This window comes from Pseudorasbora parva, chromosome 24 (assembly GCF_024679245.1).
Source record: "Pseudorasbora parva isolate DD20220531a chromosome 24, ASM2467924v1, whole genome shotgun sequence".
NCBI lineage: Eukaryota > Metazoa > Chordata > Actinopteri > Cypriniformes > Gobionidae > Pseudorasbora > Pseudorasbora parva.
Genome location: NC_090195.1, coordinates 26,212,757 through 26,229,452, shown reverse-complemented (window position 1 = coordinate 26,229,452; position 16,696 = coordinate 26,212,757). Strand labels below are relative to the sequence as shown.

At 36.4% G+C, this 16,696-nt stretch overlaps 1 protein-coding gene across 1 annotated transcript; it reads right to left on the bottom strand.

Moving 5' to 3' along the window:
• Window positions 1–1,650: 1,650 nt before the first annotated feature.
• On the bottom strand, window positions 1,651–16,344 carry slc35b3 (solute carrier family 35 member B3). The gene is made up of 10 exons (XM_067434640.1): window positions 15,840–16,344; window positions 11,722–11,949; window positions 11,518–11,639; window positions 7,013–7,167; window positions 4,464–4,571; window positions 4,222–4,319; window positions 4,042–4,134; window positions 2,610–2,721; window positions 2,431–2,500; window positions 1,651–2,310 (listed from the first exon to the last, which is right to left on the bottom strand). The coding sequence occupies exons 2-10, from the start codon at window positions 11,932–11,934 to the stop codon at window positions 2,160–2,162; spliced, it is 1,122 nt and encodes a 373-aa protein (XP_067290741.1). The 5' UTR covers window positions 11,935–11,949; window positions 15,840–16,344; the 3' UTR covers window positions 1,651–2,159.
• Between the last annotated feature and the right edge of the window lie 352 nt (window positions 16,345–16,696).

Below are 16,696 nucleotides of genomic sequence, written 5' to 3'. Positions count from 1 at the left end.
GTGCAAAAAATGATAGGCTGTTCAGCTAAAATGATCTCCAATGCCTTAAAATGGAGAGCAAAACCAGAGAGACGTGGAAGAAAACGGAAGACAACCATCAAAATGGATAGAAGAATAACCAGAATGGCAAAGGCTCAGCCAATGATCACCTCCAGGATGATCAAAGACAGTCTGGAGTTACCTGTAAGTACTGTGACAGTTAGAAGACGTCTGTGTGAAGCTAATCTATTTTCAAGAATCCCCCGCAAAGTCCCTCTGTTAAAAAAAAAGGCATGTGCAGAAGAGGTTACAATTTGCCAAAGAACACATCAACTGGCCTAAAGAGAAATGGAGGAACATTTTGTGGACTGATGAGAGTAAAATTGTTCTTTTTGGAATTGTTGAATTGTGGAATGTTGTTAAAGAATCATGGAGTGGAATAACAGCTGAGAGGTGCCACAAGTTGGTTGACTCCATGCCACACAGATGTCAAGCAGTTTTAAAAAACTGTGGTCATACAACTAAATATTAGTTTAGTGATTCACAGGATTGCTAAATCCCAGAAAAAAAAAAAATGTTTGTACAAAATAGTTTTGAGTTTGTACAGTCAAAGGTAGACACTGCTATTTTTTTGAACACACCCCTTTCAACTAATTGCCCAATTGCACAGCCTTAAGAGCGTGCATATCATGAATGCTGGGTCTCATTTGTTTTCTGACAATCTACTGAACCTACTGGTAACTTGTTTGCCACATAGCAAAAAAAAATATACTAAAAACCTTGATTATTCTGGTTAGTCACATTGTACTGCTATTATTTTGAACAAGACTGTATATATATTATGTATATATATTATATATATATATATATATATATATATATATATATATATATATATATATATATATATATATATAGTAACTGATTAAACAGTGTTTGTTTGGTGCTACTTCTTAAAAAGGTTTCATGTAAACTGCTTTTTAAGTTTTTTGTCTGCAAGTTGAAAAAAATAAAAAATAAAAAAAATAAAAACAATTCGGCTTGAAGCTTTACAGCCTTCATTTTCATAATCAACATACTTTGCTTTATTTGTATGAGCTTTGTTATATTTGTATGGTCAGTATTAAAATTGTAGTGATTTTGTGCAGTCAAACAGCAGCTACTCCTTTGTGTATCTGTGCTAATGTTGGCAGCATATAACTGGCAGTGTCTCTAAGGGAGAGGGTGGCAACAACTGCACAATAATCATTTCCCTGAGGCTTTGAAAGTGTCGCACACTTGGCACCCACAAACATCCACAAACCACACATGCTCTCTCTCTCTCTCTCTCTCTCTCTCTCTCTCTCTCTCTCTCTCTCTCTCTCTCTCTCTCTCTCTCTCTCTCTCTCTCTCTCTCTCTCTCTCTCTCTCTCTCTCTCTCTCTCTCTCTCTCACACACACACACACACACGTGACGTTCTGCTCAACTAAATTAGGTCTAAAGCCAAGCCCTGTGCACAGTGTTTGTTTTCTTTCTGGTGCTATCTTATTCCAGGATTACTAATCAAACAGGCCCTGGGCGATCGCAGGGCCAAACATCTGAGAAAGTGCTTGGCAGCTTTTCAACTCTCCATGCTGGAGCCAATGGATAAGAGACGCCATTATTCATGAAAACACTCCAGACTGTCTGAATCAACTTCCCAGTTTGTTTTAATGTAAAAACAGCCACCCTTTCACCAAACAAATAGTTAGCAAAAATGGCAGCTGACAAGTTCATCCTTTTCCGAACATCAGCCCTTCAAACAGACAGAATCATGGACTATTTTCACCTGTGCAAAAGCATTTCACTCAAAAAATTGAGTCTTGACTTGTATGTCAGCTGTTGCCATTATTTGATGGCACATGCAGGTGAAATGTTTTCATTTAAAATGTCACTGCCTTCGTTAGGCCAACATTCACTTGGACATGATTTGTTAAAAAAAAGAAGAAAAAAAAGGAATCTTCTACCGAAATGGTTTCCAGCTTCAGTTTCCACCGTTGTCCAGTGCAAATCTTCGCTTTTTTGGCTCTAGTTTAGTCCCTTTGATTCAAACAGGTACGCACTCTCACGCGTGCGGCCATCCGACTCCAAACCACACCTGAGCATCAACTGATGTAGGAAGTAGAAGAAGCCCATCAATACAACTTTTGAGTTCATTCTCCTACACGTCCTGAGACAACAAGCGCACCTTCCTCCCGATGAGCACTCGTTTTCTGAGCTCTGCTAAAGTGGGAAGCTTCATTTTGTCACTGTTTTTACTGTAAACATTTAGGAAGATGCCAAACACCACCAGAGAACCACCCCAGATGTACCTGCGAAAGAACCAGTGCATGTCATTATCAACAAAATCGAAATGTGTCATTAGTACAAATAGTAAATGTGTCATTGTCATTAGACTCAACATATATTGAATGTGTATCTGGTCCACTTACTGAAAAGTGAAAGGTTTTGAAAAGAACAGAAAGGACAGTACAATAGTCATGGCTTTCCTTCCCGTAGTCACTGAAAAAAAAGATAAACAGAGTTGGGGCATCAATTATTTTGTATCTATTATTCACTAAATCTGAGTGACCACACCAAAAATACATACATATGAGAGCACTTAACTGACCTGTGACGGCAACCAGTGCTCCAAACAGCTTTATCAGAGCCAGGACGAATGAAATGCCAAAATATCCCGTCAGCGAAAAGAAGAATGCATAACCGTATGTCGTCACGGGATGCTGAGTGAGTACAAAATAAAATAAAAATTAAGGATAGAAGACATTTAGATATTAAACTTACAGTATCTGGAAGGCTTAATATCATGTAAAACTTCTTGCTCTTGCTCCACTGAAATTAAAGCCTCAATAGTGCTTATGTAAAGTTAATGGCTAGATTTGGATCACAGTATTGTGGTTTTGGTTTTTATTTGGATCCGTTAACATGGGAGCCGTAAATATGGAAAATATGTTGCTGTTTGGTCTGCACCATTTAGAAAAGCAATCACATGCATGAACTCATTAACATATGACCATCTACATTTATATCTCAACACTGGCTGTACAATATTGGAAAAAACTGACACTACAATATTTTCTTTTTCTGCTAAATATATAGCAATATAAAAATGTAGAATTTTCCACTAGATGATTTGAATAGTTTGAGTTGGAAAGAATAACTGTTCTAGAATGATTGGGGGATTTTACAGTGGAGTGCATCAAAAAGTAAAAATAATATTTTAATAATCTAGATTCAAACGGTCATGAATCAGCTTACTGATTCATGATCCGAATCATGAATCAATACGCTAATTCATGACCAGTTGAATCTTTATTTGAGGTTTGAAAACAAATGCAGAAGATAAGACAATGCTCAATAAAGTCGTAGTATTTGTTATTTTTGGACCAAAATGTATTTGATGCTTCAAGAGATTCTAACTAACTAACTGATGTCACATATGGACTACTTTGATTATGTTTTTATTCCCTTTCTGGACATGGACAGTATAGTGTGCCTTGAATACACATTGACACTTGAATACGCTGTCAGACTAAATATAAAATATCTTAAACTGTGTTCTGAAGATGAACAGAGGTCTTACGGGTGTGGAACGACAGTAGGGTGAGTCATTAATGACATCAATTTCATATTTGGGTGAACTAACCCTTTAACCTTGAAACATGCAGTGCATATATTTAATTGAATTGCAATTTAGGATTATGATTTTGATAGCCAAAATAATTCAGATTTGCGCACCAACAGACAGAGTGCAATAATTCTGAGTAAAATATACATATTGCTAAAATATTTCTGGTTGGACAATTAGTGTGCCATATGTAGAATTTTAAACCAAAAAGTAAGTGTATTTGTATGACAGCTGTAACTGTAAAGTGACTATTGTAAAAGGGTAAATCAAATATAGGCTAATATAATTCTGTTTAATCCCAAGAGTGCAATTGGTGCAACAATCTAATTATAATACATGGACATCTGGGGAAATATAAAATGCTTTTTTTCAATTGAAAATAAATGTGCATTTTTATATTTGTAATAAGACCCACCTGAGAGCAAAAGGAAACAGCAGGTCCAATCCCACCAACAGAGAGCAGACCCAGCAGAATATACACAAAACCAATAGAATAGGAATATAAAACCTGTAACACATGGACAACAATGAATAATATTCCTGGACACAAGAGACAAACCACATAATGATGGTCATAATTCTAAATAGTTTGTACCATCTCGGAGTTGGTTCCGTTATGAATTTTCATTGCTTTTTCCTGCACATTTCCAATAGCAGCATCCGCACAGAGGGCCAGAGATATGAGAAGTACACCTAGAAACAACAAATAAAACAATAAAATAATGTTTGTACAATTAGTTATATAATAATTATTAGGCACAGAGTAACAGCTCACTAGATTATGGAACAAAGCCTGTTTCTCATAATCAACAGACTGAAGCAGAAGAAGTTCTGTACCTGTTACATTGAAGTTTGGGGCAATCTTACTATCTGCCAGTGTGAACCAGATCAGACCAAGACTCATGCACACAGCAGCAGACACATCCGCAAAGTTGTAGCGTTTCCCTAAAAACATACAACATCAACAAGCTCTATCAAATCAAGAACCTCTGACACGGATCAACTCAAAACATGTCATAAAAGCCGCATAAACAGGCATCTGATCTTCAGCTAAGCTGAGGGCCTTCTCTTTTGGGCCTTCTCTTTTGGGTCCTTTGAGCTCTGGCTGTAGGTTTGACACTTTAGCTGCAGGTTGGCTTTACAAAGATCTTTGAACAAGTTTAGTGGCAAGCTGATTAGTCGAATAGAGAGAATGAGTTTTTTATCGTTCTACCGGACTCTTCATGTGAGGAGAATGAGTTTGAGAGAATGCAAGAAAGAAAGAAGCAGGAAAGGCCAAAGAGTGTTCTCAAACAGGTAGTTGCCGTGGGGGTGAAGGTGATGCAGCAGGTTGCCATGCATCACTTTGATTCGGTCCAGCTTTGATGGGTCGGCATCTTGCGCGCATCCACAACCAACGTCCCGCTGATCTTACGCACCAGCCTCAGGGGACGCAAGTCCACAACGCCAAAGAAAAAAAATCAAAATATCCCCATGAAAAGAGAAGGGAGAACTGTTCAGCTGGTTTCATTCTTTCAGGATATCAAAACTTCAGTCAAATTCTTGCATAAGAAAAGTGAAGAACTCCACAACAGTGGCCAATGAAGGAAAAGGCACAAAGAACTTGTTAACAATCCGGAGATTTAAAAAAACAAAAACAAAAAACAAGAAAAAACCTGTGCACTGATTTTGAAGATCAAGGAATATTTCACACGCACATACTACATTATTCCAAATCCATTTGGCTTCTTTCTTCAATGAAACACAAAAGATGATGCAGCTATATAAAGCTTTTACTATAAAGTTCAAAGTGACTACAACATTTAAACTTGAAAAGGACAATAAGTAGGACAATACTTATGTGCAATATTCCAACTATTTTCTAAGATATCATAAGTCATATAATAGCTTTGTGTGATGAAAAGACTGAAATGTAATGATGAAAACAGGCGAGTTGCTTAAAATTTTTGTGGAAACCTTGAAGTGAAATTGTTTCATGATTTGCTGATAAATAGATAAGATCTAAAAAAATATATTTTGATCTTTTGACGCCTGCCTTTACATGCACATGAACTTAAATTGGAGTTGACCAATCCTTTGCAGATATAGCAGCTTCAACTCTTCTGGGAAGGCTTTCCACAAGGTTTAGGAGTGCATTTATGGAAACTTTGACCATTCTTCTAGAAGCACATTTGTCAGGTCAGGCACTGATGGCATGGCTGGCAGTCTCCGCTTTGATTCATCCTAAAGGTATTCTATCTAAAGGGTTGAGGTCAGGAATTTTATGTGGCTTAATACTCCACACGTACACGGGTATTTTTATTACCGGAGTTTTTCCTCCTCCGTTTTAAAAAACAATCGCGTCCACACAAGCACGGTTTTTAAAAAAATTCTGTCCACATGAGACCGCAAAACTATGCTATGATTGGCTGCCTGATTTCCATGTGGGTCCCATTCACTGCACCGATGCACATTGCACTGACTGAGGGATGCCATGGGCTCAAGTGAAACACTTCCTACAAGTTCCTTTGCTTTGGACTCAGTGACAGGTAACCGTATACACAGGTGCAGGGCCGAAGTGGACTGTAATAGCTTTACACACTTGCTTTACTATTTTGTATTATTGCATTATTGCATAACTGAACATCTATATCTATATACGTGTGATAAGCGCTGTTAGTGGAGTCCACCGCATAGAATCGACTCACGTAAATCAAAAGGAGATGTGGAAAATCTGATATCACACAAAGGAAAAAACGGCGCACTTCAATTTAAAAAGCCGAAATCTCCGGTTTCACCATCTACACGACAACGCTGTAACCGGAGTTTCTAAAAATCTTCACCCTGGCCGGAGTTTTCAAAAAAGTCCGGTTTTAGTAACCGGATACAGCGTTTGCGCGTGGACGAACAGCCAAACCGCGTAGAAAAAGCTGCGGTTTTGAAAATACCCGTGTTCGTGTGGACAGGGCCTTAGTTGCTGTTGTTCCCAATCGCTTCCACTTCGTTATAATACCACTAGCAGTTGACCGTAGAATATTTATTAGTGAGGAAAGTTCATGAATGGACTTATTGCACAGGTGGAAACCTATAATGGTACCACGCATGAATTCACTGAGCTCCTGAGAGCGACCCATTCTTTTACAAATGTTTGTAAATGCAGCCTGCATGCCTAGGTCCTTGATTTTATACACCTGTGGCCATGGAAGTGATTGGAACACCTGAATTCAATTATTTATAGGGGTGCCCTAATACTTTTTCCAATATAGTGCATGTAAAAAAAAATATTTTATGTCATTTTTGATCAATTAAAATTTCCCTTGCTGAAAAAATAAACAAAACAAACAGACCTCAAACTTGAAATCCAAGTGTATCTATGAATATGATTATAAATCTAGCATCTGATGTACCTTGTATAAAAACTCCTCCGATCATGACAGGAATGAGCTTGCAGCACTTAAAGATGACTTGTGTGGGATAGTTCAAGTATCCTAAAGAAGTGTTGGATAGGCCCATGGTCCCAACTGTTAAAAATGCGATGATCATGTAAGTTTTGCATGGTATCCTGAAAAAAAGAAAAGTGTTTCATTAAAACCATTATGTTTTCTAAGTTCAATATCTTGAACACTGTGAAACATGTTTTCCTAAAGCCAGGTACACACTGTGTGATTTATATTAGTCTTGTACGATTGTTCTTTGTCAGACTGTACAAACATGATCCCCTCTGTAAGCCATGTCACACCCTAATATCTCAGATGTCATTAATGTCAGACAGTACGATGTCAGACAGTCAAGGCGCGTTAAAAAACGGAACCACACAAGAAAACTCACCCGAAGTTTTATATCATCAATCCATGACGTGTTCGGTGACAGTGAGCTGCATTAAACGCAGGATTGAAATGGTGTCTACTAAGAAATCTCTACCGCTCATTTTGGTCATGGTTTTTCTTGAAAAACGAAGATAATTTGACAGTCGTCGTAGAAGTCACACTGCAGGATTGTGCGCCAAATCTTCTGACACTGCCAGAACTTCGTCTGAGGTAAAATCTGATCGTAGCTTAAGGCTGGTTCACACTGACCCATTAAATGCCTGGAATCAACTGTCATATTTACACTGTATCCTCCAAAAATTAACAAAGTAAAAATATATCTTTGTGTGTAATATTTGGCTTTTTAAAGGCAGGCCATGGCCATACAACAGGTTTTACACAATGATCCAATAAAACACTAAACCTTTTGGAAGTAAGTCTATGTTTGCATTGTTTTGGGGAAATGTGAAGCAGGTTAGGTTGTAAATAGCTACTAGAGAAAAGAATACTATGGAGGCCGGGACGTCACCTATTGGAGAAATTTTTTTTTTTTTTCGTGCCAATGGTTTTGCAATCCGTTCCCTCAGATTATAAACCGTGATCACAAATTCTTAAACTGTTCCCTCGGTTTAATAAATCGTGCCCACGGATTAATAAACCGCACACACAAATTTCCAATTCGCGTGCTCAGATTTTGCAGACCGTACCCTCGGTTTTTAAATCCATTCCCACAAATTCATAATCTGTGCGCATGCTTTCAGATTCGTATGCATTCAAGAAGCAGAAAAGCAAACTCCCAGGTGTTAACGAATCTTATTGTTTTATTGTGTATTATTCATCAAACTATATTAACTGTGATTCTCTGGAATACAATGATTTAATAAGAATATTGTGCATCAAAATCTTGTTTAATTGTAATAATCCTAGCACTTTATTATTATTGCCTAATAAACATGCATGGCATTGTGTATTATGACTGACTTTTCATTTCTTTGCTCCTCTTTTCTTCTTCTAAATGCATGTAGCCTAAATGCAACAATACGCAAATAATAATTATAATAATAACAACAACATAAATTATTACTATTTATTGTATTTATTTTTTAAATGAATTTATTATCAATTATTTTTAATTTATTACTATAAAGGGGTGCACTTAATAGTAGGCCTATGTTTATCATAAAATAATTAATGAATTTTTTTTTGTTTTGTTTTTGTTTTTACAGTTTTAGAAATGTTTGTGTAGCCTACTATTCGTCTACCATTCTTAACATAAGGACAATTTTATTATATTTGGTGATTTTATTATACTATGCTTTTCTGCCCAAAATGGACATAAAAAGATAAAAATAATGACTAAATAACTTTTTTTTTTTTTCTATAGGTGATGTGCGGGGCTCCGTAGAATACTATTAATGAACCCACAGAACAATTAATGAATAAGAAAACGTTTGTTTGGGAATTTAGTTTTAACTAGTTGTAAAAAATGTATGCATTTATAAATAATAATTCAAACTTAATTTGCTAGGCACATAAGAAGCTACAGCTACATGTGACTTACAATGGTTTGTGTGAATACGGTTTTAACAATGTAAAATAAAATATGGTATAATAATTTTAATGTTTTGTAACTGTTAATATGTGTCATAATTTGAATTCAATTATACTGCGATTTGTAATGGCTATAATTACTTATGTTATCCTCAGAACTTAGAGCTGCACAATTCTGGATAAATTGATAATCAGGATTTTATTTTTAATATTTAAATAGAGATCACAATTCACCCAAAATTCTGAATAGTAAACTAAACAAAATAAATGTCCCCTGGTTTCACAGTCCCAGAGTAAAATGCATGTTTTAACTGTTTTAACTGAAGACAACTTGTACTGAAATATCTTAAAATTTGTTGGTACCATCATTTTGTCTCATTCACACTAGTAATGTTTTTTTTCTAAACGTAAATGTCTAATTAAACTATGGCCTAATCTTGGCTTAATCTAAGCCCTGTCTGTGAAACCAGGCCGTAATTTACTTTGAGGTTCCAACCAAATGTTAATTGCTGCAGTCTATAAAAAAAAAAAAAAGTTTTTATTTTTATTTTTTATAGGTTTGAATGCATTATTCGAAGACTTATTTTACTAGATAAAGTGTTTTTGAACCAATCTCTTGAATGAATGATTCAATGACAAATGCATTTTTAACAGTCACTTGTCACAACCTACTGTTGTAACGCTGTCATTGATACAATCTTTATTTGAAGCGTCAAGTTTCTTATAAATGTATTATACAAATATATTATTTATTTTCATTGATACCATAGACAGTGTTTATCTTAACATATGGGGTTTATTATAAACACATTGGGTTGTATGTGTTTAATGGCATCTTTCCATTAACACATACAACCCCAATTCCACAAATCACGCAATACAATTCAAGAATATGAGATTTGTCAATTCTCTTCAACCTTTATTTAACTAACAAAAGTAAAAAAAAAAAAAAAGTTTTCACTGGCCAAATGATTTTTATTTTGTAAACATGTCTGTAACTTTTTTTTTTTTTGTTCAAGATTTACAAATATTATACAATGACAATGTATAACATGAATCCATTTTCCAAAACATATTTTTGGACTATTTCAGGCCAGACTGGTAGGTACCGGAGCGGAGGAGCACAGCTCGTGTGACTCGCCATAGACATAAACAGAGAGAAGTAGCTCCAGCTGCAAAGTTCTTCCGCAAGACACGTGTAGTTCTGTTTATTAACCGCTAGAGCACAAAAAGTTATGGACTGCAGCTTTAATGACTGCAACACACTTCAAAAAAGTTGGGACAGAGGTTAAATAAAAGTGAAAAGATTACAGAATATCCAAGTTAAATGGGTTTGAAACAGTCCACAATTAGCAGGTGAATTGGTAATAGGTGAGAGTATCATGTTTGGGTTTAAAAGGAGCATTCATCAAAGACGGGTCTTGGCTCACCACTTTGTGCCAAATTTCATGAGAGAATTGTCAAATAATTCAAAAATCATATTTCTCAATGCAAGATTATGAAACGTTTAGGTATTTCACCATCTACCATCCATACTATCCTGAAAAAAATGTCTTTTTAATTTTATTCTGAAAAAAAAAAAAGATACATCTCTGGCTGTGTAAAGCAAGGCAGAAAACTGCGTGAATGTGCGTGTCTTTTGAGCCCACAGACAGCATTTCATGAGAAACCATCATATTACTGTGCTAAAATAGCCTGGGCTCAGGGTTACTTTAGAAAGGAGTATGCAAGTAGAAAGCTACACTTAATTTCAATGCAGAGATGCGGCCAAGCTCATCACAGATGGCCTAAAAGACAGTGGAAATGTATGCTGTGGTCAGATGAGTCCACGTTTCAGCACGTTTTTGGGAAAAACTGACATTTATATTTGTCATCAGTTTATCACTAAGTGACAAGAAGGGGCTGGCTGAGAACTCAAAGATACATATACAGCCATCAAGATCTTTCCTGTGAAGCGAGACAATGCCAGGCCTCATTCTACATGTTCTACAACAGAGTGGTTTTGTAGACGCTCGTCACCATAGAAAGGATGTGCTTGACTGGCCTGTCTGGAGTGCAGATCTGTCTCTTGTTGAAAATGTCTTGTATCAGACCAGATTGGGCAATAATTCAACATGCGGAACTGCAACAATTAGTATCCTGACTTCCAAAAGTGTAATTAAAAGGAAAGGTGATGTGACAGTTGTAAGCATGCCTCTGTCCCAACTTTTGTTGAAGCCATCCATATAAAATGTGTTTATATTTACAAAATACAATTAAATTGGTCAGTGAAAATTATTTCCATTCTACCTTTGTCAGTAAACTAAAGTTTGAAGAGAATTAACAAACCACACATTCTTAATTGTATTGCATTTTACAAAATGTCTCAAATTCAACTTTCTTGAAATGGGGTTGTATGTAAAAATATCAAATATTTAAACTGCATTATGTTGTTAATTTGGACACTGAATGTGAAAGTGTATTTATCATTATATATTTTAATGTCAGGTGTAATTAATCACAATTAATTTGTAATCGAATAACAGGCCTAATTTCAACATGTACACAAAAATTACCTCCGCCTCTTATCCTGAGTGAGTTGCAACTCCACCAAGCCAAATATGGAGTAAAATCCAAACTGCACTAAAGTCAGATACCACCCAAATGGCTTAAATCCCTCCACTGAGAAAATCAGCTCCTGAAAGAACAGAAACTTACAAGAATCAGCAATGTCACAAATATACAAAAGCACAAACCAAAGATCACTGATGGACTGTCACCTGCAGGTAGCCGTAGATGAGGTAAAAGAGAAAGACGCCGGCCACACAGATGAAGAACTGTGTTGGTGTGTTAAAGTTGTTCAAGTTGATGCCCAGCACTCTGAGCTCCTCCACGGATTTAATATGAGGTGACATCACCTCTGTGGACGAGGGCACAGATATGGAGATGTGCTTCCTTGAGTTGTAATTCACAAGGCCAAATTTGCCACTCATGACGTCTGCAGGCTCCTGAAAATCAAAAGAAAATTATCCACAATCTGAAATTTCATACATTACCTTTACTGTCTACTAAAGATCAATATCCGGTCGTTAAGTCTGATGTTTGATCTCACAGTTGTCGGGACCAAATGCTCCTTCATATCCCAAAAGCAAACAACAAACAATATACACTCATAATGTACTGTAGTACTGCTAGAAAATGTTAACCCCATCATTTTTCTCCATAGCAAAATCTCAGTTGGTCAGACAGTGATACATTTTTTTAATGAATTGTTAAAATACTGGTGTCCAGGACAGCGGGAGCTGGGGAAATATAGTGTACACCATAATTTTTTTTTTTAAAGTTTAGCTTAAAGTTGGCATGAAAACAAAGTTGTGATAGTCTTTCCTTCCTACTGTGAAAGATAGAAACATAGCTGCTGACCAGTCAGGGTGCTCATGCTGACCCCTGTCCACCTCCAAAAGTGCCAACAGTGGGCACATGAGCATCAGAACTGGACAATGGAGCAATGGAAGAAGGTGGCCTGGTCTGATGAATCAGGTTTTCTTTTAGATCACGTGGATGGCCGGGTGCAGTGGCCGGCGGAGGCAGTGTGATGCTTTGGGCAATGTTCTGCTGGGAAAACTTGGGTCCTGCCATCTTTGACACGTACCACCTACTGAAGCATTGTTGCAGACCATGTATAATATTTAATGGAAACAGTATTCCCTGATGGCTGTGGCCTCATTCAGCAGGATAATGCGCCCTCACACAAAGCAAAAGTGGTTCAGGAATGGTTTGAGGAGGAAACGTATTTGAGGTGCTGACTTGGCCTCCAAAATTCCCCAGATCTCAATTCAATCGAGCACCCCTGGGATGTGCTAAACAAACAAGTCCAATCCATCACCTCCAAATTACAGGACTTAAAGGATCTGCTGCTAACATCTTGGTTCCCGATACCCCAGCATACTTTTAGGGTTGTAATAAAGTCCTTGCCTCGACTGATGAGGGCTGTTTTAGCAGCAAAAGGGGGACCAACACAATATTAGGTCATAATGTTACGTCTGATCGGTATATATCCAAGTGAGGTTCTCAAACCAGAAAAAAAAAAAGAAAGCGTGACTTGATTGTCATTTACTATTGCTGCGATCTCAAGTCAGTGACAGGATGCCCCACATCATTAGAGAAGAAATGTCTCTGCAAAGTGGTATGGAAAGTGGATATAGAGTAGTTATGTATTTAAAGACCATTTCTGTATAGAAATCCATGATATAAAAGCAGACGCTGTTCTGCCGTTTCATGTATTCAGTGTAATTTTGGACTCGGGGGTCATTGGGAGTGTGACAATAATCATCTTCAGTTATCTCATAAAGACTGATGAAAGGATGGATAGAACAGATTATTGAATATATATATATATATATATATATATATATATATATATATATATATATATATATATATATATATATATATATATATATATATATATATAATAAGTTATCACAGTTTCAATGCAGTAACAGTAAGTTCATTCACTATAGTACATTTTGGTGGAAACTATTATTTAAGGCACAATATGCAAGTTTCACTGCTAGAGGTCACTTATTCAAAACAAGGCATAGCTGTGAATGAGCATGTAATCATGGGAGTTGCCGTCTTCAACTCCAGAGCTGATGGAAATTAATCTGATGAGACACAGGCTAATGTATTAAAAGTTTTATTAACGTCATTGTGGTATGAAGCAGGGTGAGGTCGAGAGCCGTAGGAGTGAATGCTGATGAGATGCATGGAAGAGCTCCAGAGATTTTTTTATGCTTATATACCGCATTTGGTCGCTGCTGCTACTTTCATTTTGTTGTGCTTGTTATTTTTACGATTAAAGTTACACTTAACGTTTCTGCCTCCTCCTTCCCTGAACTTTGTTACAGTTTAAAATCACATTAATGTAATTCAGTCTTATGAAATAGCCACAAGTGCTAATACAGGTTAGCCTAGAAATCTAGACGCACCCTAGCGTGAAATTTAATCTGCCCGCAAGTGTCGTCTAGGAACTCTCTATACCCTTCTGAGCTGTATTCCCCTAACTCTTGCCAGACCAATCACATCGTGAATAGAGTCGGTGGGCAGGGCCATAATGACGACGGCCGAGTTGCATTTGCGTGCTTCTAGTAAACACAGAAACTGGCGAATGGCGGCGGTCTTTCAAATCAGCTGACCGCAATTCTGGAAGACTTGGAGTTAAGCTTTTCTCTGAGAAAAGAACAAAGAACGGCACTGAAGTCATTCTTAAAAAGGGAAGATGTGTTCGGAGTTTTGCTGACCGGATACGGCGAATGTTTAATCTATCAACAAGCTCTGTTTCACCTTCGTTGCTCTGGTTGGTGTAGCGCTATCCTATCGCGTGCAGAGGGAGTTTGAAAGACAACCGTTTATCCCGCCCCTCGGATTGAGCCCTGTCAATGGTGAGTTTCCAGACCAAACATCTTGATGTGGGTCTGGCTTGTCAGGCTAAATACAGGGCACTTTATTTGACAAATTTAAATTGTGAGGTAAATCAAGAAAAAAAAAGAGATTCAAACAATAAAACTAACCATGTTGAGCTACATTCTTTCAATAAAGGTATCCAAACAGTTGCTCACCTTTTTAATGAAATGTATAATTATTATATCATCTTACTTAATTAATACCAAATAACACAAGCATATCAAATTCGATTATGCATTTTCCCTGCATCAGCTCAGTCTGAATACTCCACTATTTCCTGCACATTTTAAACTAATGTATACAAACTCAATTGTGATGCTGGGCAGTATATCGAGTTTGTACAATATATAGATATATTTTTTTTATAAACTATATGAAATGAGGCAATGCCATTTATATCGATATACAGAGGTTTGATACCAACAAATCTGAAAAATAGTCAATAGGATAATCCACTTTGTCCTAAATATGACTTTTATTAAGGGCTTTAAAATAACTGTTAAGATATAGATAACACGTACAGTTTAAATCAGCTTGCCCTGTCAGATGCTCTGGCAGATACTTGTGCTGGCTGACATAAATACTTGAGTGTTTAAAACTTTTGTTTTTATTTCCATTTTTAATTAGGGAATTTAAAAACAAAATCATTATTTTGGTTTTCAGAGTGTAATTTTACAAATATTAGAATGTAATGTGATATTAACCCACTTTTTGCAAATAATATACTGCATAGCCTACATCAGAGAAAAACAGAAAAACATATAAAATACTGAGATATAGTACAGTATATTGTCATTTAACCAGAAAAGGCTGCGATATGAATGTCTTTTTTTTGTGTGTGTATGGCTATATCACCCAGCCCTACATTATTGGCAGGAAACACGATGAGACATGCCATTAGACTTGTTAAAACTGCAGATTTCTCTGTATTTAAAGATAAACATTGTTGGCAATATTTGTGTTAATGCCATACACAAGTTAACAAAATATATAACATTGTTCTACTGATTTTGGATATTGCATATTGTGCTTCTAACTAACAACTATAAAATTAAAGTTTTTTTTTTTGTTTGTGCACAGAAACAAAAGCAAAACTTTTATTTCTTTTGTTGCTCACTTATACTATACACATACAACACATAAATACATACATCCACTTAGTTTAAGGGAAATATATCTTACCATACTGGTACTATGATACATTCATTATTAAATCACTTAACATACACCAAAGGTTCTTAATGACTTGTATATACATACTGCATTTGCATATATCAATACAATAAAATCTATTATTATTATTATTATTATTATATATCATGGCATTCAAAGGTACTTAAAGAATACAGTATTGCAAGTTTAAAACGTCATACTGATAATTGATAATAACTGTGCATTCACTGCATACTGAATTAAGATGACAAAATCTTACCAGAATGATCCAGAGATGATCAAAGTAATTGATCAGTTTAATCACAATCACATTGATCAGATGAGTGATGAGTATCTGACAGCTGAAACTGTATCACACTGATCTCACATCTCGCCCAGCTCACAGCCCGATAAACGACGCGTCTCAACACTGACACGCATGACAAGCTCAATCTGCGACTTTAATCGTCAGAATGAGTGTGAGATCAGTGATTTAAGACAAAATTGCTCGCTCATATGGGATTTGGGAGAGAGAAAGAGTGTTAGCGGCTAGGCTAACAACTGCTGCTTTGCTCCACTTCCGGGTTTGTAGTCAGTTTTAAGCGCTCGTCTTAAGACAATACGGACATCTTCTCTTTCGTCCAATCAAACGGAATAAAAAGCAAACCCATTAACCATAAAGACATACGTCAACGTCCAAATTATACGATGATACTGTAGGTTTTTTGTGTTGTTCTGTCTCCCGGCACAGCCAACAGCTTCCTGTTACCTTTGACCCCATAACACACGTCACTGAACACACTCGTGTCCTATGCTCACTTTGAGGTATATATTAAATCTTTATCTACCTCCTGTAACAAAAATGCTACTAAAACTTTGAATGTATGCTCACTTTTGGGCATTTTTGTATCCATTTTTCCCCCCAATGTTATTATTTTATGTTTTGTAGGGAGGACTGTATTTAATTGATACCTCCTCATTGATTTAGTTAGTCTTCTTTTATTTATTTACTTATTTATCTTTATTTCTCCAAACTCAAATGTGATGTAATGTTTATCAGTCCCTGAATTTCTGGCTTTGCCTTCTGGCTTATGGATCTTTACTTGTGTATTCTGTAAGTAAATGTAAAAAAAAAAC